The sequence below is a fragment of the Nerophis lumbriciformis genome, linkage group LG08 (genome assembly GCF_033978685.3).
Source record: "Nerophis lumbriciformis linkage group LG08, RoL_Nlum_v2.1, whole genome shotgun sequence".
Lineage (NCBI taxonomy): Eukaryota > Metazoa > Chordata > Actinopteri > Syngnathiformes > Syngnathidae > Nerophis > Nerophis lumbriciformis.
The window spans coordinates 26056730-26077500 of NC_084555.2; the positions used below are offsets into that span (position 1 = coordinate 26056730).

The window sequence follows — 20771 nt, forward strand, 5'->3', positions numbered from 1 at the left end:
TGGTTCAAACTTGCAATTAAGGTCTGGGTCAGAGCATTAGTACACACGCCATGCAATTTAGTTGTACACATATATGACAAGGCACAAAGTCCTCATGAGGTCAAAGAAAAAACATCCATTCGTTTTCTACCACATGTCCCCTGGATGCTGGAACCTATCCCAGCTGCACTCGGGTGGAAGGAGGGGTACACCCTGGACAAGTTTCCGCCTCATCACAGGACCAAGACAGACAACATTCACACTAGGGACGCATTTTGGAGGTGGGTGGAAGCCGGGGTACCGGAGGGAACCCACGTAGTCAGAGAACATGCAAACTCCACACAGAAAGCCCGGGGATCAAACCCAGGACCTTTTTATTATGAGACGCATTAATCCCTGTTCACCGTGCTTTGTACTACAATATTGTGATTCATTCAGCTAAATATTGTTTCAAACAGCATTTTAGGAATATTAAAATGCATAGGAACTATAGAAAAATCGTATTCATGCCAAATGTCCACAAAACCCAACAAATTACTCAGTGCAGTTTTCATCTCAGCCACAGAACGTCGCTGTTGTACCACAGTAGCTACAAAACGATGTTTTTCTAGCAATATTGCTGCATGTTGACCTTTATACTCCACTGAATACTCGGGCAGCTCTCAATTTTTCCTCTGCAGTGGGTGCTCTTTGCTGAGTTTTATGTGAGGGGAAATTCCGAGTCAACTCATTTAACTCACACATTTGTGTTAAAACAGTATAATTTATTCTAGGTAACAATCAGGAGGTTAACAGTTCAAGCTAATTTAGTGTGAGAGTGGGACAAGTCTACATGGGAATGTCGTGCCATTCATTTTATCTTCAGTCACAAGGCTCCTTTGCTGCTTGAGGCAAGTTGGTCAGACAAAGATGGGGATGATAATGAATTGAATTACACTGTTGCTCCTTATCTTTGCACCTACATCAAACATTCGTCAGCTAACATTTTCCACCAAAAAAGCCTCAAGGTTGGAAGCCACTTTAATTCTCACGCTCAAAATTTTAAATGCTGGCTGTCATGAGACACAAAACACGAGTGTTCTTCTTTCAATGAAAGTGGTTTAATGAAAAATAAGAGTGAGGATAGTCCAAAGTGTATTCTTGAACTGTTACATAACACACATTAATCACAGCTCAAAACAATGTATGTAAAAAGAAGAAATGGAAGTCAAACAGCAGTGCCTCTCTCCAAGTTCTGCTTGATCTCTGCCGTGTATTTGCCGTAGAAACGTTCGGCCTTCTTGTTGAACTTGGCGTTCCTCTCGTTAATGTAGTCGATGTCTGCGTCGTCGTTGTAGGCCCTGCGTCGGCTGTATTTGGCACGCTTCTCAATTCTGCACACATGACAATACAGATGTAAGAAAATAAGAATCGATTTGTTTCACGGGTCCTTTAAGTGTTGACACTGGTACTGCGTTATTTGGTCGACCGACGATATTAATAAATCAGCATAATCATCACCTCATTAAGATGAAACTCAATTGCCTTCAATCAGCTGTTTGCAGGAGGTATTACCTTGAGCCAGATAGGCCCGAACTTATGCACTCCGTCCATGTATACATCCACCTTCCTCAATTATACTGCACATAATTCTTACAGGCCGGCCTTGTTCAAATCTTTTCGCCTGATGTGAATAGTGTTAGTATTACGTTGTCTCATTTAAATGTTGGAATCAGTTTCATTTAGGAAATATTTAGGTGTTTTTTAGACTCTATTCTGATCAATTTACAATTCCTTAAATAGTAGAAGTACTTGGTATTTGGCATACTTGCCAACCTTGAGACCTCCGATTTCGGGAGGTGGGGGCGTGCTCAGGGGTGGGGTGGGGCGTGGTTAAGTGGGGAGGAGTATATTGACAGCTAGAATTCACCAAGTCAAGTATTTCATACATATATATATATATATATATATATATATGTCTTAATAAGGTTATCCAAAAAATAGTGCTCGATACCGTAGTAGAGCGCAATATATGTATGTGTGGGGAAAAAAAATCACAAGACTATTTCATCTCTACAGGCCTGTTTCATGAGGGGGGTACCCTCAATCGTCAGGAGATTTTAATGGGAGCATTCGCATACCATGGTTTATATAGGGCACAGAGTGGGTGGGTACAGGCTGGCCTAGGGGCGTGGTGATTGGTTCATGTGTTACCTAGGAGGTGTTTCCGTCTATGGCGGTATGTTGTTACAATTTCGCTGCGCTTGTTGAGGGATGACAGGTCTGGACGGTAGATAATAAACAGTTTCTCTTTCAAGCATAGGTTGCATCTTTTATTACCACTATTGTAAGGTGTGCTGGATGCAAGAATTTGCCATGTTATTGAATATTCAACATTATTGTCTTTGAGGTCCCAAATGTGTTTGCTGAGTTCTGTGGTATTTCGCAGGTTTTTGTTCCTGAAAGAAGCCTTGTGGTTGTTCCATCTGGTTTTGAATTCACCCTCGGTTAATCCTACATATGTGTCGGATGTGTTAATGTCCTTGCGTATTACCTTAGATTGGTAGACAACTGATGTTTGTAAGCATCCCCCGTTGAGGGGGCAATCAGGTTTCTTTCGACAGTTACATGCTTTGTTGGTTTTGGAGTCGTTCTGACTGGGGGTCGACGGCTCATTTGCAATTGTTTTGTTGTGGTTTGAGATGATTTGTCGTATATTGTTCATGCAGCTGTAGCTCAATTTGATGTTGTTCTTGTTGAATACTTTTCTTAGGTTGTTGTCTTTGGGAAAGTGTTTGTCAATCAGGTTGAGGAATTTGTGTCCAATGTTCGTTGAGACGTTTTTGCTGTATGGGGGGTTGTACCAGATGATGCCGTTTCGTTTTCTGTTCTTTTTTGGCTGGTTTCCTGGCGTGGGTTCATAGGTGAGGGTGAAATTGTATCCGCTTTCATCAATTGTAAGGTGTGCTGGATGCAAGAATTTGCCATGTTATTGAATATTCAACATTATTGTCTTTGAGGTCCCAAATGTGTTTGCTGAGTTCTGTGGTATTTCGCAGGTTTTTGTTCCTGAAAGAAGCCTTGTGGTTGTTCCATCTGGTTTTGAATTCACCCTCGGTTAATCCTACATATGTGTCGGATGTGTTAATGTCCTTGCGTATTACCTTAGATTGGTAGACAACTGATGTTTGTAAGCATCCCCCGTTGAGGGGGCAATCAGGTTTCTTTCGACAGTTACATGCTTTGTTGGTTTTGGAGTCGTTCTGACTGGGGGTCGACGGCTCATTTGCAATTGTTTTGTTGTGGTTTGAGATGATTTGTCGTATATTGTTCATGCAGCTGTAGCTCAATTTGATGTTGTTCTTGTTGAATACTTTTCTTAGGTTGTTGTCTTTGGGAAAGTGTTTGTCAATCAGGTTGAGGAATTTGTGTCCAATGTTCGTTGAGACGTTTTTGCTGTATGGGGGGTTGTACCAGATGATGCCGTTTCGTTTTCTGTTCTTTTTTGGCTGGTTTCCTGGCGTGGGTTCATAGGTGAGGGTGAAATTGTATCCGCTTTCATCAAGGGCTTTTTGGTACGGGGGGGTTGCTTGGTCAAATTCAGCTTTGCTAGATGACAGCATCGATAGCCTTTTATTGATTCCGGTAGGTATTCTTTTCGTGGTGGTGGGTGGATGGTTGCTGTCATGGTGCACGTATTGGAGTGTTGTGTTGGGTTTCGTGAATGGTTGGTAGCTGTTATTTCTCAGGTTGAAAGTGACGTCAAGAAAGTTGACGGTTTGCAAGCAAGTCAAGTATTTCATACATATATATATATATATATATATATGTCTTAATAAGGTTATCCAAAAAATAGTGCTCGATACCGTAGTAGAGCGCAATATATGTATGTGTGGGGAAAAAAAATCACAAGACTATTTCATCTCTACAGGCCTGTTTCATGAGGGGGGTACCCTCAATCGTCAGGAGATTGAGATGCATGCAAACCGTCAACTTTCTTGACGTCACTTTCAACCTGAGAAATAACAGCTACCAACCATTCACGAAACCCAACACAACACTCCAATACGTGCACCATGACAGCAACCATCCACCCACCACCACGAAAAGAATACCTACCGGAATCAATAAAAGGCTATCGATGCTGTCATCTAGCAAAGCTGAATTTGACCAAGCAACCCCCCCGTACCAAAAAGCCCTTGATGAAAGCGGATACAATTTCACCCTCACCTATGAACCCACGCCAGGAAACCAGCCAAAAAAGAACAGAAAACGAAACGGCATCATCTGGTACAACCCCCCATACAGCAAAAACGTCTCAACGAACATTGGACACAAATTCCTCAACCTGATTGACAAACACTTTCCCAAAGACAACAACCTAAGAAAAGTATTCAACAAGAACAACATCAAATTGAGCTACAGCTGCATGAACAATATACGACAAATCATCTCAAACCACAACAAAACAATTGCAAATGAGCCGTCGACCCCCAGTCAGAACGACTCCAAAACCAACAAAGCATGTAACTGTCGAAAGAAACCTGATTGCCCCCTCAACGGGGGATGCTTACAAACATCAGTTGTCTACCAATCTAAGGTAATACGCAAGGACATTAACACATCCGACACATATGTAGGATTAACCGAGGGTGAATTCAAAACCAGATGGAACAACCACAAGGCTTCTTTCAGGAACAAAAACCTGCGAAATACCACAGAACTCAGCAAACACATTTGGGACCTCAAAGACAATAATGTTGAATATTCAATAACATGGCAAATTCTTGCATCCAGCACACCTTACAATAGTGGTAATAAAAGATGCAACCTATGCTTGAAAGAGAAACTGTTTATTATCTACCGTCCAGACCTGTCATCCCTCAACAAGCGCAGCGAAATTGTAACAACATGCCGCCATAGACGGAAACACCTCCTAGGTAACACATGAACCAATCACCACGCCCCTAGGCCAGCCTGTACCCACCCACTCTGTGCCCTATATAAACCATGGTATGCGAATGCTCCCATTAAAATCTCCTGACGATTGAGGGTACCCCCCTCATGAAACAGGCCTGTAGAGATGAAATAGTCTTGTGATTTTTTTTCCCCACACATACATATATATATATATATATATATCTATACATATATATATATATATACACACATATATATATATATGTATATCTATACATATATATATATATATATATATACACAGAGATGCGCGGTTTGCGGGCACAACCGCGGAGTCTGCGGATTATCCGTGGATCGGGCGGATGAAATAAAAAAAAATTAGATTTTATCCGCGGGTCGGGTCAGGTCGGGCGGTTGAAATAAAAAAAAATTAGATTTTAAATAGATTCAGGCGGGTGGCAGTTAAACCAATTCGGAAATATATATACATAGTTAAATGTTGTTACCCACATACGAAAAACGAGCAGGCACCTGCTGCATATGCCACAACAGAAAAAAAAAAAAAAAAGAGATGGACACCTTTACGGAGCGGAGAAGGGACGCCTCGCCGGGGTCCGGGACCGAGGCCCCCTCCCCGAGAGGGCCCCACCGGGAGCCGTAGCTGAGGCGATCCGCGAGAAGGGCCCGACGCACGTCCAGGGTCACCACCGCGCCCACCGCACCGACACCCCGCCTCATCCGCCTTCGCCGCGGCCGGCGTCACGCGCAGCAGGTAAGCAGCTTACCTGCCCGCCACCCCCGTGGCCGGGGGCTCGTAACAGGGGTCACTCCGCGCGCTCCGCCCGCTCCGCCTACCTGCCCGCCACCCCTGTTGCCGGGGGCGCGTAACAGGGGTCACTCCGCGCGCAGTGCGCTCACGAAAGGGGTGGGGCTCACCCTAGTTGATATAGACAGCAGGACGGTGGCCATGGAAGTCGGAACCCGCTAAGGAGTGTGTAACAACCCACCTGCCGAATCAACTAGCCCTGAAAATGGATGGCGCTGGAGCGTCGGGCCCATACCCGGCCGTCGCCGGCAGCGAGACGCGCTTGGAGGTGCGCTCAGCGCGGCTCCCATATGATTGCGCACTGGTGTGCGTCTGGGTCGTGACAACGTGGCACGCGAATGTCTGTGCTGCATTGGATCAGTCTCCTTTCTTTAACAGGCAAAAGCTTTATAACCTCACTAATGCCTTGCATCGTCTATATTAGATATATAACAACGGGCGGGTGCGGGCGGGTGCGGTTCTGATCAAATGTTACATCGGGTGGATGGCGGATGGTTGACGACTTTCTGATGCGGTTGCGGATGAAATAATTGCCTATCCGCGCATCTCTAATACACATATATATATATATGTATATCTATACATACATACATACATAAATATATATATATACATATATATATATATTGTATATATATCTATACATATATGTATATATATACATATGTATATATATACATATATATATATGTACATATATATGTATATCTATACATATATATATGTATATCTATACATACATACATATATATATATCTATACATACATATATATATACATATATATGTATATATATATACATATATTTATGTATATCTATACATATATATACATATATGTATATATATATACGGTACATATATATATATACATATATATATATATATATATATATATACACATATATATATATACATACATATATATATATATATATATATATATATATACACATATATATGTATATATATATACATATATCCTGAAAATATGCAAACAAAACTGTGTTTAGATAATTGATACTTCAAACTTGCATAAATAAATCTTAAGGAATATAACATAACTTGGCTTCTGAGAGTTTCAAAATGTAATGAATAAAATGTAAAGTTGTTGATAAACAAGCAATTATTTTAATAATTAAATATGGTCATTTTAAATGAATTATTATAATTTAAAATCAATTATTTCAAATATGTTTATTTTAATGTATAATTCTATGGCCGGATGTAATAAGGAGTCAGGAAAAAATATAAATAAAAATACAATTAATTTTGATGTTTTTAGCAAAATATAGTAAAAATTTATTTAGTTTTTTTTTTTTTAAATTAATAAATATATTTATTTTTAGGTAAGATAAACATAATAATACAATTTATCTCTAGTCTGGATGATTTAGTTCTTGTCACCCTGTTGTCCTCCCGTCCTGAAAAAAGGCTGTCCTCACTCATGTCCGCAAGAGCTGGAGGCGGCGTGGCTTCCAGCTCCGGCTGAAAATCGGGAGATTTTCGGGAGAATATTTGTCCCAGGAGGTTTTCGGGAGAGGTGCTGAATTTCGGGAGTCTCCCGGAAAATTCGGGAGGTTTGGCAAGTATGGTATTTGGGCATGTTGGTATTCTTAAAAAAACAAGCAACTGCAAATGCATGGGTTGTACAACGCCTCAATGTTGCCTAGAAGTTATAAAGATGGATACACTTCATATTAAATCAAAATAGTACCGATACTCAACGATACCAATTTTTTGGTACCTTTGTGTGTGTTCAAATGTGTTAACTGTCGGTCTATTTTTTTTAATAAACATTTTAACACTGTGCTGTCCAGTTGTTATCTTACACTTGTGTCTCATGTACTGTACTGTATTATATAGTAGACCTTGCATGCAGTTGTAGTTACAAGATGTTAGATGGCAGCAGTGTGTAGACTACAGCAGAGTCGTGTAGAACCGTTTCAGGTGATCTCAATGATCGGTCAAAAGGCACTCATGTGACTACAGGATGACATGACTGCTACAGACTTTAAGCTGATGCTATGTGTTTGCGGCGCTTCCTCGTTAGTTTTTCAACGCATAAAAATGAGCTGTTGTGCAGCATGGGGCTGCTCCACCCGCAAGAATTGTGGAAAGCTTTTACGTCGCTTTCCCAACAACCCAGAAAAAAAAAGGCAACTTTGGTAAGTGAAGGTTGGCCATCAACACTGGAGAGCCACTGATGACTGCGTCTTGTGCCAAGTAAATGAGACACAAAGTCTGCGTTTTATTCAGGACAAGATACAGAAGCTAATACAAATAATAACAGAAGTAATTTAGGTTTCTTTTAAAAATATGGAAAAATTGTTTTAAAAAATCATATATCGAATTTTTTGTGAAAAGAATCGGACATTTAATTTTTAGGCCATGTGGCCATATAATCGCCATATAAACACATAATGAGTGATACATACAGTGATTACAAATACATTGGAGGCAGCCACCAGTTGACATACTTCACACAAAAGTCACCATTTTTCCACGATTGTTGGTCCAAAGCTAATGAAGATTTTGACACAATGAGGGCAATAAGTAATTTTTTTGGTCCTTCTGTATTTTTCTACATTTTTTGCGACGTTGGGTGCATGTTAAGAGTGCCTGCTGGTCACTAAACACTGCAGAAATGTAACAGCAGAGTGCGTCAAATACGACTGCAAAATTATACTTTCATGAAATGAAAGCATGTTTTATTGTGAGTTTATGAGCTGGAGTATGTTTAGAACTATGTATGTTTTATTTCGTCAGAAAAACTAACGTCAAAACGACAGCAATTGTATGCATCCGGACACAGCCGCACACGTCCTTGGTAGCAGTCATGGCACCTGTTGTTTAGTTGGCCATACTCTCTTTATGCACGACTCAAAACTATGGTGTCTTAGTCGGGAAGTAGTCTTTGCCATTAAGTTTATAGTGCCAGTCTTTTCATTTGTTGAGTCCTATGAAGTGCTTATACTGTTTTGTACTTATTACACACCAACTGTTTGAGTGTAACGTGCATCTTTTTTTTGTTTTTTTTTACAAAATTTGGAGGTGGTAAAATCGCTAATGCTAATCCCTAGCATTTCTATGGCAAATCCAATGTAAATTAGCATCGAGCTAGCGCATTTGGAAAAGTGGAGCGTTTTTGTACTTTTGGATGTCTTCTTCCTGTTTTGTTGGTATGGAAATGATAAAATTATCTCAAAGGCAGTCTGAGTGAGTCTGCTAACAGCTTGTTTTCCGTGCAAGTGCTTCAGCTGTGTGATTCTTCCACCGGACATAATGTCTTGTGCAAAAAATGGCACTGTTTTTACACTGGCATGTGGGTAACAATATAAACAAGTGTGCCTTTTTCAGCCTACTCTACTAAACGTCAAGAAGTTGGTAAAATTATGTAAAAATGCCCTTAATCAATTCATCAGTAAAAATAGAATTTTGGGGTTGTACTTGTGTTCCAAAGTGGTTTTGCTTTTACAATAAGAAACCAAAACAAACAACCATTATATGTCGGTTTTTTACCAACAGATCTCATCTTTCATCTCTCGCCTTTGAAGAATGTCGATACTTTTTTTTCATGCGCATGCCGCCGTGCGGCGGTGACGTACAGAGCCAGGGTGCATGATGGTGAGTGTGTTAAAAAGCATACACAGCACATACAAACAGAAACAGTGTCGAGGGGAAGAATGACAAAAAAAAAGGCAATTCTACTGGTTAATAAAGAGGGTGAGTGAAGCGTAATATTGAGGTATTTGGGGTTTAAAACTATTGATAAAGGTGACGCTTTAAACACAGAAGCGCTGCACTGCTTTAAAACATGCCTCACCAAAAGGTGGCAATACAGTATTAACACCTTTGCTTCAAACTTAGCAAAACAATTAAATAACAAGCATTCAGATCTGTACAAGGAGTTTAAAGAGTGACAGGTAATGTAGTTAACAAGCTCCCCTGCTGTGCACATATAGATACGTAAACGTGCACGCAGCTGGTTGGCTTGTTGCCAATTATTAGCGCAGTCAAAACCTCCCATGTAGCGTAAACTCGTGTTTTACCTGCTACATATCTTATCTGTGCAGTTTTAGCCATAGCGTTGTTTTTAGTGTTCAGTAATTATTGTGTTTGTCTTAAAGCACAGATCAAAAGTGGCAATCATAAATCATGAACCACTTAATACAATGTCAATTATGCTTTCTATTCTATTCTGACCCAATGCTAAATTTAGCAGGCTTTATGTAATATATATAATTGCCAAATTGTTCTTTGAGTGCAGTAAGACAAGCCTAATGTGTTTGATGCCTTTTAATTTCTATTTTAATGTTCTAAAATTGTTCTTTGAGTGCAATAGGAAACATGTTTAATATATCGTAAGATGTTCTGTTAAACCGAAGTCAATATGACATTTTTGTGGTCCCCTTTATTTTGAAACGTATCGATATACATTTTGGTACCGGTACCAAATTATTTGTATAGGAACAACACTAGTCGTGGCTGGTGAGTTGGTTTGTGGTGTGTGGGAGAAATTCAACAAACCACTTAGATAATGTTGGTGTTAGAATTGAACAGAGCAGCCAAATTCAGACAGACTGAGCCAACATGCTGCCGTTAGTCACAGACTTCTACTAAGCATTCCAGTGAGGAACAAAACGTTCCCATCATTTTAGTGGATTGACGAAGGGGAAGCAGTAATCATTCAGCACAGAGGTGTCTTGAAAAAAAATGACTGGAGGGAAAAATAGCGTGACTTCACTGCCATCAACTTTTGACTGAGACTTACTGTTTCTCCACGTCATCCACCATGCGGTCGATGCAATCCTCACCCGGGACATGGGTGCCATGGATCAGACTATTGGATGTGGGGTGGAAGTCCTCACCACTGTGGAGTATGGGCAAAACAAATGATAAATGCACCAACCATAGCTAATCAGCTTTTTACCACGCTTAAATGGGCTTCTCTATGATACTATTGTGAACTCGGCCGTTTTGATGAAAGACGACGGTGTGGCTAGGGGCAAAATGTGTCGGTACATTCTTCATGCTTCTGCATGCGGGAATTATAAAAGGCAAAAAAACCCTGCAGGCGCTTGTTTGACCTTCATGTGCATACCGTAGATTTAGAGCCTAAAATCTTTAAATTATAGTGCACAGTTTGGATGAAACTATCCCCAGGGCTAACTTGGGTACAGCAGTTTATGTATAACACTTGTGCACATGTGATGGAGGGACTGCCAGATGATGAAACCTTGTGAGTGATCATTTTGGCCTTTTTGTCAAATAAATTAAAAACAAGTATTGCTAATACTTTTCCATACTTGCAGTCGTGTGCGTCTAGGTCTGGGCCAATAATACATCTTGCTGAATGACATATTGTCAGAATTGTTTTTGACACCAAATCAAGCACTAAATTAATAATAAAATACAATAATATTAATAATAGTAACCCTTTCAAATGCAATAAATTATTATTTTTTAAAAAGCATTGTGACTAGAAAGTCAGAAACTTTTAATTATCAATAACAATAACAAATGGACTCTTACTTTCTGTTAGCAAAAAATGCATTTCAATATTGAACATCTTTGAAGTACAATTTTTCCCTGGTTGGAAAAACTGTTATTTGTAGTTGTTGCTATCTTTTTCCAACAAATTGGCATGCTTGCTCGTTCATCCGTGTTGATGAACTCATCCTGGTCACTTGTTTGAAGCTGAAATACTCCTACACTGGACAATTGGCTTTGCGATCGTATTTTTTCCTAATAATTTGTAATACCTTGTAATGTAAATGTAAACACAGGATATCTACTCACCATTCCTCCCGCTGTTTCTCATAGTTTTGCATGTCAGGTTTGATCTGCTTGGTGAGCCTCTGATACTGTCTCAATTGGGCTTCGGCATAACCTGCAAAAAGATGTGATGTGTGTGTGTGAGAGGCAACATTGACGTGAATTCACCACAACAAGCCGTCTCTCTTTCAAGTTCAAGACCAACGCTATTTAGCAGATACACAACAATCTAAAAAAAAAAAAACGCATCACAAAAGTTCCATATGACTTCCTGACAAAGTTAAAGCATGTTGTTCTCGTTAATCCCATTAGGCATGAATGTTAATGGAGAAAGCAATGCGTGACCATCTTATTTCTTTTGCGATCTTCAGCCGCCTTTATGATTAACAGACAAGGTCATGTATTCATGAAGTGAAGTGCTCTGTGTTATGTTTTAGCAGTTGCGAAACTGGCAGATGATCACTAATGTCGGTTATAAGTCGACCACTTGTAGTGTTATTATCAAAATCATTTATAAAAATATTATCAATAAGTGTGGCACAGTGTCCTGTGATTCTGCTTGTCTTTCTGATTTTAGGTTATAAACTGACATATTTCAATGGTTATGCATTCTAATCAAATGACATGTTTTTACCACTTTGTAGTTCAGGTTCTTCATCACGTACACAGCTACTCCTCCTCCGTTTTTGTTGGTTCTGTTGATGTAATTTAGTTCATATCTTTCCAGGCCAAAATATATTCCTTTTTTATCATCGAGCCATGTTTCTGTGACAGCGATCACTTTTAAGGGGTTTGTTGAATTGTTCTAAAAAGTGCTTCATGTTGTTATAATTTGCGTACAAGCTTCTGCTATTAAAATTAATAATTGACAATTTGTTATCACATTTAATGTTGCTGTTATATTGTTCATCTGTATAATAAAAACATAATAAATATCCATCCATTTTCTACCGCTTATTCCCTTCGGGGTCGCGGGGAGCGCTGGAGCCTATCTCAGCTACAATCGGGCGGAAGGCGGGGTACACCCTGGACAAGTTGCCACCTCATCGCAGGGCCAACACAGATAGACAGACAACATTCACACTCACATTCACACACTAGGGCCAATTTAGTGTTGCCAATCAACCTATCCCCAGGTGCATGTCTTTGGAGTAATAAAAACAATTATTACTGATGTGGGAGAAAAAAATTGTATTTCCATTTGAAATGTGTGTAATGCTGAAGAAAATTTTTGCTGAATGCAAAACAATTTGTCAAATAAACAAGGGAACCCAAAAACCAACCACTCCACTATACCGTCCAATCAACAATAAAAGAGCTGATTCTGCACAGTCTTCGGTGCAAACCAACCTGCAAATCCAGTGTCCGGGTTTTTCTTCTTTTTCTTTCTCGCCCACCGCTCTGCATCATCAGCCGTGATGTCCATTAATTTCACTCTGTTGTAGTCTTCACCTCTTTCAGCACATTCCTGAAATACAAAGTCACTATACTGACAAATTGCAAACTAATTGTAAGCAAAGAGGAAAATCTAACGGTTTGAAAGAATGCCTTTGTAGTAATCTTTGATGCAGTGCGTTTTTCTGTCACCATTTCACCCACTTAATTTTGCTACAAGGAGATTATTAATTTTTTTCTGCTGTTTATTGACAATCTGGTCACAGCAGACTGACCAACATTACCGCATTTTCCGCACTATAAGGCGCACCTTCAATGAATGGCCCATTTTAAAACTTTGTTCATATATAAGGCGCACCGCATTATAAGGCGCATAGAATAGACGCTACAGTAGAGGCTGGGGTTACGTTATGCATCCCGTAGTTGCGAGACCCGTTGCGGCTCAATATTGGTCCATATATAAGGCACCCTGGATTATAAGGCGCACTGTCAGCTTTTGAGAAAATTGGAGGTTTTTAGGTGCGCCTTATAGTGCGGAAAATACGGTATCTGGCAAACCAGTTAAATTGCATAATGTATAATGCCTCAGGTGTGTGCCAAGGTGTCTCGACCCTATTGTACAAATCCTAAATTCCCTGTTCACATATCTGAGCAACAATTGATATAGAACTTTAAAACTTTATTGTGCGATAGGGGTGTAACAATATTACATTTTCATATCATGGTTATTATGACCAAAATTTGTAGTTATTATTATTGCAGTATTGTTGAATATGCTCAAAAAAATACTTGTACATTAACCGAAATCTTTCGAACAAGGTTTTTTTAAACAACTAAAGAAGTAGACACACCGAAAACCCACTATTTTGCATGTTTTGGGTTTTTTATGGTTCAGTGATAGTGTTTTAGTCTTAGTGTTTTCTCTGTTTTAACGGCTAAGCTTTTACTATTTAAAATATCGGTCAGTATTGTAGCACTTTAAGAGTTATTTGAATGAAAAGTGTATAACAAATACAATGTATTATTATTTCTGGAGGTTGTTGTGGCCTCCTACTCTGTTCAACGGTCCTTGAGCGCAACATAAAAACACTTTCGCCTCGTATTCCTTTCTCTGAGTATAGAACGATCACACTGTACTAGGAGAGAAGAGCTTGTAGGTTTAATGTACCGTACACAATTGAATAGTTTAGTTACTCAGACAGCAATGTGTTTATGTAAATTTAGATTGGAATACCGTATTTTTCGGATTATAAATCGCAGTTTTTTTTCATAGTTTCCGGGGGTGCGACATATACTCCGGAGCGACTTATGTGTGAAATTATTAAACACATTACCGTAAAATATCAAATAATATTATTTATCTCATTCGCGTAAGAGACGAAGCAGATGGCAGCAATCGTCACACACACGTCAGCAATCGTCACACACATCATCCAATAAGAATTCGGCGGGGGCGGGTCATGGCAGAAGTGCATTGTGCGTCATGGGATGCTAACTGCTGCTACATCCGTAGCTAATAAAATGGATTATTTCAACATTGGCGGTAACTTATAAAAACTGAGAAGGGCCGAACTAAAATGGCACCGAAAAGGAAATTGTATACTGCAGATTACAAGCCGGACATAGTGAAAATGCAACAGAAAACGGCGATTGAGCAGCAGAAAGAAAGGAATCGTGAAGTGCCCAAGATTCCCACCTCTAGCTGCAATAGTCTGCAATTGTCTTATTCTTGGGTGGAATTTTTGCGTTCTCCTTTTCCTGCTTACTCATGAAATAAATGGATCTTGTTGGAAGCACGATGTATGTGCAGACGTCGTTTGGGCAAAACAAAATGGCGGCAGCCAGTCAATGTACTTTTTATCACCATCACCGTCTTATGATTTATTTATTTAATTACAGCACGCCCCTTAAACATTGAAACATATTCAGCACGAATTAACACAGCATTGAGCAGTGGAAACGTTGGTTTATTTACTATGAAGTTTGTATTTTCAATTGTTGAAAGGAAATCAGCGGTGACGAACTACTTGTTTTGGCAGCGGCTAAATTAGCATGTCCCAATACTTTGTACAGGGGATCACGTCTGTGCAAAGTACCGTATTTTACCGGACTATAAGGCACACTTAAAACACTTTTATTTTCTAAAAAATCGACAGTGCGTCTTATAACTCGGCGCGCCTAATGTACGGAATAATTATTGTTGTGCTTACCGACCTCGGAGCTCTTTTATTTGGTACATGGTGTAATAAGTGTGACCAGTGGATGGCAGTCACACAAGAGACATGTGTAGACTGCAAGATGACACCAGTAAGCAACACCAAAACTTTAAATGTTCCATTGAGAATATAGAACATTACACACGGTGCTCAAAAATCTGTCAAAATGCTTTAGTACGACTTTAGTAAGCTAAGAAGCCGCACCGCTTGATGGATTGTTGGAGCATTATGGCTTTAGTTATTAGAGAGTTTCGGTCAGACGTTTTTTCACGGTACACCTTTCCGGCGTTGTTGTTGCACTACTGAGCCATGGATGAGGAGATGCTGCTCCGTTATTGATTTAAGTAAAGTCTGAATGTCATTAAAACAGTTAGCTCCATCTTTTGACACTTCTTCTGCTCCCGTCCTTGCACGCTACACCGGTACAACAAAGATGAAGGGGAGAAGACGCTGTCGAAGTGGAGCCACATAAATAAGTACGCCCACAAAATGGCGCATCCTGAAGCGACGGTCAGAAGACGACTTGAAGATGTTTAGTAAAACATAATCTATGCAACATTTTGACAAAATATCCACCATTACATGTTATGTAGAACATAAGGAAGTGTTTCAAATTTAGAAAAAAAAATCATAATATGACCCTTTTAATGCGCCTTATAATCTGGTGCGCCAACAACAAGGTTTCTTTTGCCAGTTACTATGATTAAACACAAGTTGTTTAATGTTTACAATGTATCGTTTTTTATGTGGAAAATGAGGTGGGTCCCGGGACGCATTAATATTGAGTTTAGTGCATCCTTTCAGATTTTAATGTGTCAGGAACGCAGGATATGTACCAAGCAGCATCACTGTTGTGATTAAAAAATACAGTGAATTATGCTACTTTTTTTCTAAGCGTTGAACGTGTGAATGTAAATTCCTGCTGTTTAAAGCTTAAACCCGGAGGTAGAGTGCCGTTACTTCTTCTAATCAACCGTAGCGTTTCTACTAGTATGGATTCTTCATTCATCACTCCAAGCAACGTTTGTAAATTTTACAATTTACCTCAAACATTTCTTACTTAATAAACTGTCCCATTGTCCATGGTGTATACCGCCTACCGCCCGAATGCAGCTGAGATAGACTCCAGCACCCCCCGCGACCCCGAAAGGGACTAGCGGTAGAAAATGGATCGATGTGTGCTTTCTGTAGTAGTGATTTCATGCATATTTGTCGGTGCTATCGTAATGTAATGAACGCTAGTGTCATTAGCATTACCTAATATTCTAACACGTTTACGAGTGTCCATGTTAGTATTATTACCTTACTATGGCAACCTTTTGTATTGTTCAAGTTTTACAAATTCCTCAGTAAATTCTCCAAGACATCACAGTGGAGTTATCGAGTCTGTTTAGCTGATTGGAGAGCTAGTTTCCGCAGCTTGTGTGTCCATGACGATGACGTCTGTTTTGTTTGATCAGTCAATTTACTGCAGTGTTACAGACATCATTTGGAAACAATTAACATATGTAAATGAACATTTGCAAAATATTTCAGTGTAAATAACTCATTTCACAATGTATATATCTGCGGCTTATAGTCCAGTGCGGCTAATATATGGAACTTTTTTCTTCTTCTAAAATTTAGTGGGTGTGGTTTATATACGGGCGCGCTCTAGCCGGAAAATACGGTCAATTCGTAACTGCGTAGAACCACACCAAAAATGTAATAAAAACAATCTATTGATAATAACAGAGTTTCCCTTGGATTGCCAAGATACCTTTGGCGGTGGGGGTGTGGTCACAATGACGTCATCGTATAATTTTCTCTAAAAAGGCTCAAAAAATGTATACATACATTTAAAAACAAATCTGTGTTATTATTAATTAGTATTAACATACATTTTTATATTATTCCGTTTTGCTAAATTTTCAATTGTTGCTGCTTATTGTACAGTGTACTTTGTTGAGAATTTTTCAAGTGTATAGAGACTTTTACTTTATTAAAAACGACTACCAACAAATCAAGCAACTTTTTCTGGTGTTGTTATAAAATGTACTTTGTGTTTAGAGACTCTCCTTCTGTTGCTTGATGTCCCCGACAAAAAGCGATCTGCAGCGAGCATGACGTCACAATAGCTTCGAGCTGGTGCTCCAGTTGGACTTTCTCTCCTTAAAAGCCACCACTGACCTCTTAATATTTGCATATTTTGTAGATTGCTGTCAGCGGGTATATCTGGGGTGTATTAAAGTTACATCTACATTGCAGACATGGTGACTACGCGCCAGACAATCACGCGTGTCTTGTTTACGTCACAACATTCGGTTCCGACAGCGCTGTATTTGGTGATCAAAGTTTTTTGTTGGCGGACAAATTTTTGGTGCATTACTAGTAAATAGTGCGCAAATAATAGGCTATATATAGCCATTCATACTATAACGACATGCTGGTGGTAATGTTTTATGTGCGTGTGCTTTTGATTTGATGTTCATTTCCCATGATTATGAATACACCATCCGTGCGTGATTGGTAGAGAATGAAGACGTGTTGTGTGTCAGGGGAAGCACAGAGACGAAACTGATTGCACGGGAGGGAATACTTGTTGGAATTAAATCGGTTGTTAGCATAAGATTGGCAATAAAAGTAAAAAATGGCGACAGACTTGACTTCTTCAGGAGGCCACATTATGTTATATTATCATAATTGGTTTTCACGTAAAAAAATCTGACTTATTTTTTAGGTGTGGAAACGCTGAATAATGAGTGAAGAAAGATTTATTAAATGTGTCATAATTTGAATTTTATGACAACTATGCTTCTAGGTACCAAATAACAATGTGACTTCTCATAGAAATGTGTACTATGCATCCAAATGTACATACCTTTTTCTTCTCATTGTCAGCAACTTCCCACTCTAATCTGGCTCTTTTCGCCTCCCAGTTTGAGGGTAGTTTCAGTCGCTTATCCTCCTCGACAACTTCTTGGTGATTGAGCTTGCGTGCTTCATTCTGGAGAGGAAAATACATTGTAACTGTCAAGACACTATATAGTAGGGCTAATCAATAAAACAAAAAATGGCGATCACAAGTCACACACACGTGATAAACATTTGTAAATATTTTAAACTTTTTAAAACATTTGCACTTAACGAGCTGCATCATAAACAAATCCTGCCATTTTACACAAGGTTTGTCTTTGTTGTATTTTGTCCTCACTCTACCGTGCCCCAGTAAGGTGCGCCTGCTATTATCTATCAACCCATGTGAGAAGCGATCACATTGACTTTTTTCTGACATGTTTTTATTATACAAATTAGTATATTGTGGCATGAGCTAACATATAATTAATTTTAATTGATAGATTTAGTTTTTTGTAGTCATTTCTTCAAGAACCTACCATGAAGAATGGAAGAAAGTCCATTGGAAATGTCTTTAAAGCGGAACAAGACAATAAATAGCGTAATATTAATTAAAATTTAAAATAACTGTGTGATAACTTTAAAAATGAAAGCATGTAAACATGGTCTCTGAGAATTTTGATCTCAATTCTAAGCAAGATAATAGTCATTCATGTTTTTAAACTTACTGTGCAGTTCGACATGTGAAAATGAAATGTTTGGTAATTAATAAACTTGCTAAGTAAATGTAATGTTGCAAGCTTTACGCAGATGCCTAGAAGGCGCTAACTTTCCAAAGTGTTTTAAAGAGGAACTGCACTTTTTTTTGCTTTGCCTATCATTCACAATCATGAGAGACAAGAACCCAGGTCTTTTTTAAGAAGATTCTAAAGATATAAAAATGCTTGCAAGATGCGGCTAACATCACAGCTAATGGGAGTCCCCTACATTGCCTTCAAAAACCTCTATCAATGTTTTATTTATACGCTATCATTTTTTATTTTTTTTATTAGCCTTTATTTAACCAGGTAAAATCCCATTGAGATCAAAGATCTCTTTTCCAAGGGAGACCTGGCCAAGAGGGCAGCAGCAAGGTTACATTAAAAACAGTAAACAACACATAAAACATCACATTTACAACATTAAAACTTGCTCACATGACACATGTGCATACAGACAAGGTAGACTGCTATAAGTAGGGCTGGGCGATATATCGATATACTCGAGTTTGTCTCTGTGCGATATGGAAAATGACTATATTGTTGATATTGGAGTATACGTTCTCACGCAGTTGCTTTTAGCTGCAGGCATTACACTACAGGCTTTTTTCACTCTTTCATGTCTCTCCTGCTCACAGACAGAAAGCGCACCTTCTTACATACGTCAACGCCCTCTCGGAGCAGAGAGGTAGCAGCATGGGTAACGTTAGTTGTGGTGCGAGTGGTAATACGAGAGAAAGAAGGTGCGAATCTGGTAACAAATGAAGGAAGAATTAATTCGCAAGAAAAACTGCACGGGGTCCATCGTCTGGCGGTGGTTTGGCTTCAAGTGGCAATATGTCGAACAGACAACCGTAATTATAAAATAAAATAAAGTGTGGGGCAAAAGCGTTGCTACAAAAAGTAGCATTACTGCTAATATGTAGCATCATTTGAAAAGTCACCTGCTAGAGAATGAAGAGTGCTTACTGCGCATGTCAACATCTCCGTTCGGTGCCATACCAACAAAATGCTGAGGCAACCATTTCCACATCAACACCGTATGAAACAAATAGTCAACAACAGAAGGAGATTACGTCCGCAGTAACCTACCACATACCGATTTGATTTCCTATTATGCAGCTAATTTTTATTTGACAGTTATTAAAGTACCAATGATTGTCACACACACACTAGGTGTGGTGAAATTTGTCCTCTGCATTTGACCCATCCCCTTGTTCATCCCCTGGGAGGTGAGGGGAGCAGTGGGCAGCAGCGGTGCCGCGCCCGGGAATAATTTTTGGTGATTTAACCCCCAATTCCAACACTTGATGCTGAGTGCCAAGCAGGAAGGTAATGGGTCCCATTTTTATAGTCTTTGGTATGACTCGACCAGGGTTTGAACTCACAACCTACCGATCTCAGGGCGGACACTCTAACCACTAGGCCACTGAGTAGGTATATTGAAATATATTGTGTGACATCATGCACAAAAGTGCACTTTATTTGTTTTAAACTATTGTAGTGGCGTTCTGTACACAAAGTGCACTTTAATTTAGTGTTGTTGATATGTCATCTTAGTGACATCATGCACAAAAGTAAACTCATAGCTTGTTTTAAAATGTCTCTGACAATCTTGCACTTTCTGTTTTGAAATGACATGAATGTTTGTGCCACTGCTTAATAACTGTTTAATAAATACAGTTTTAGTCAATTGACTTAGTTGTGATTTCCCTCTCTGCATGAAAGTTTAAAATGAGCATATATTAATGCAGTATGAACACGAATGTTTTAATGTAGACACATAGAATCATCCTACTAGTGTGATTATATGCATCAAGTGTTCATTCAAGGCTAAGGCAAAATATTGCGATATATATCGTGTATCGTGACATGGCCCAAAAATATCGAGATATTAAAAAAAGGTCATATCGCCCAGCCCTAATTCACAGTGCAGGGTGGAAAAAGTATGTGAACCCTTGGATTTAATAACTGGTTGACCCTCCTTTGGCAGAACTAACCTCAACCAAAAGTTTCCTGTGGTTGCAGCTTAGACCTGCACAATGGTCAGGAGGAATTTTGGACCATTCCTCTTCACAAAGCTGTT

The 20771-nt window shown here is 39.2% G+C and overlaps 1 protein-coding gene across 1 annotated transcript in view; it reads right to left on the reverse strand.

The window, feature by feature from the left end:
* Positions 1 to 1057: 1057 nt before the first annotated feature.
* The window catches only part of syf2 (SYF2 pre-mRNA-splicing factor), a 24600-nt gene continuing 4886 nt past the window's right edge, over positions 1058 to 20771 (reverse strand). The window contains exons 3-7 of the mRNA XM_061968547.2: positions 17953 to 18078; positions 12832 to 12949; positions 11506 to 11596; positions 10478 to 10576; positions 1058 to 1352 (exon numbers count right to left, since the gene is read on the reverse strand). Of these exons, the coding sequence (XP_061824531.1) occupies positions 1187 to 1352; positions 10478 to 10576; positions 11506 to 11596; positions 12832 to 12949; positions 17953 to 18078 (600 nt within the window). The 3' untranslated portion in view covers positions 1058 to 1186. The remainder of the gene's footprint in view (positions 1353 to 10477; positions 10577 to 11505; positions 11597 to 12831; positions 12950 to 17952; positions 18079 to 20771) is intronic.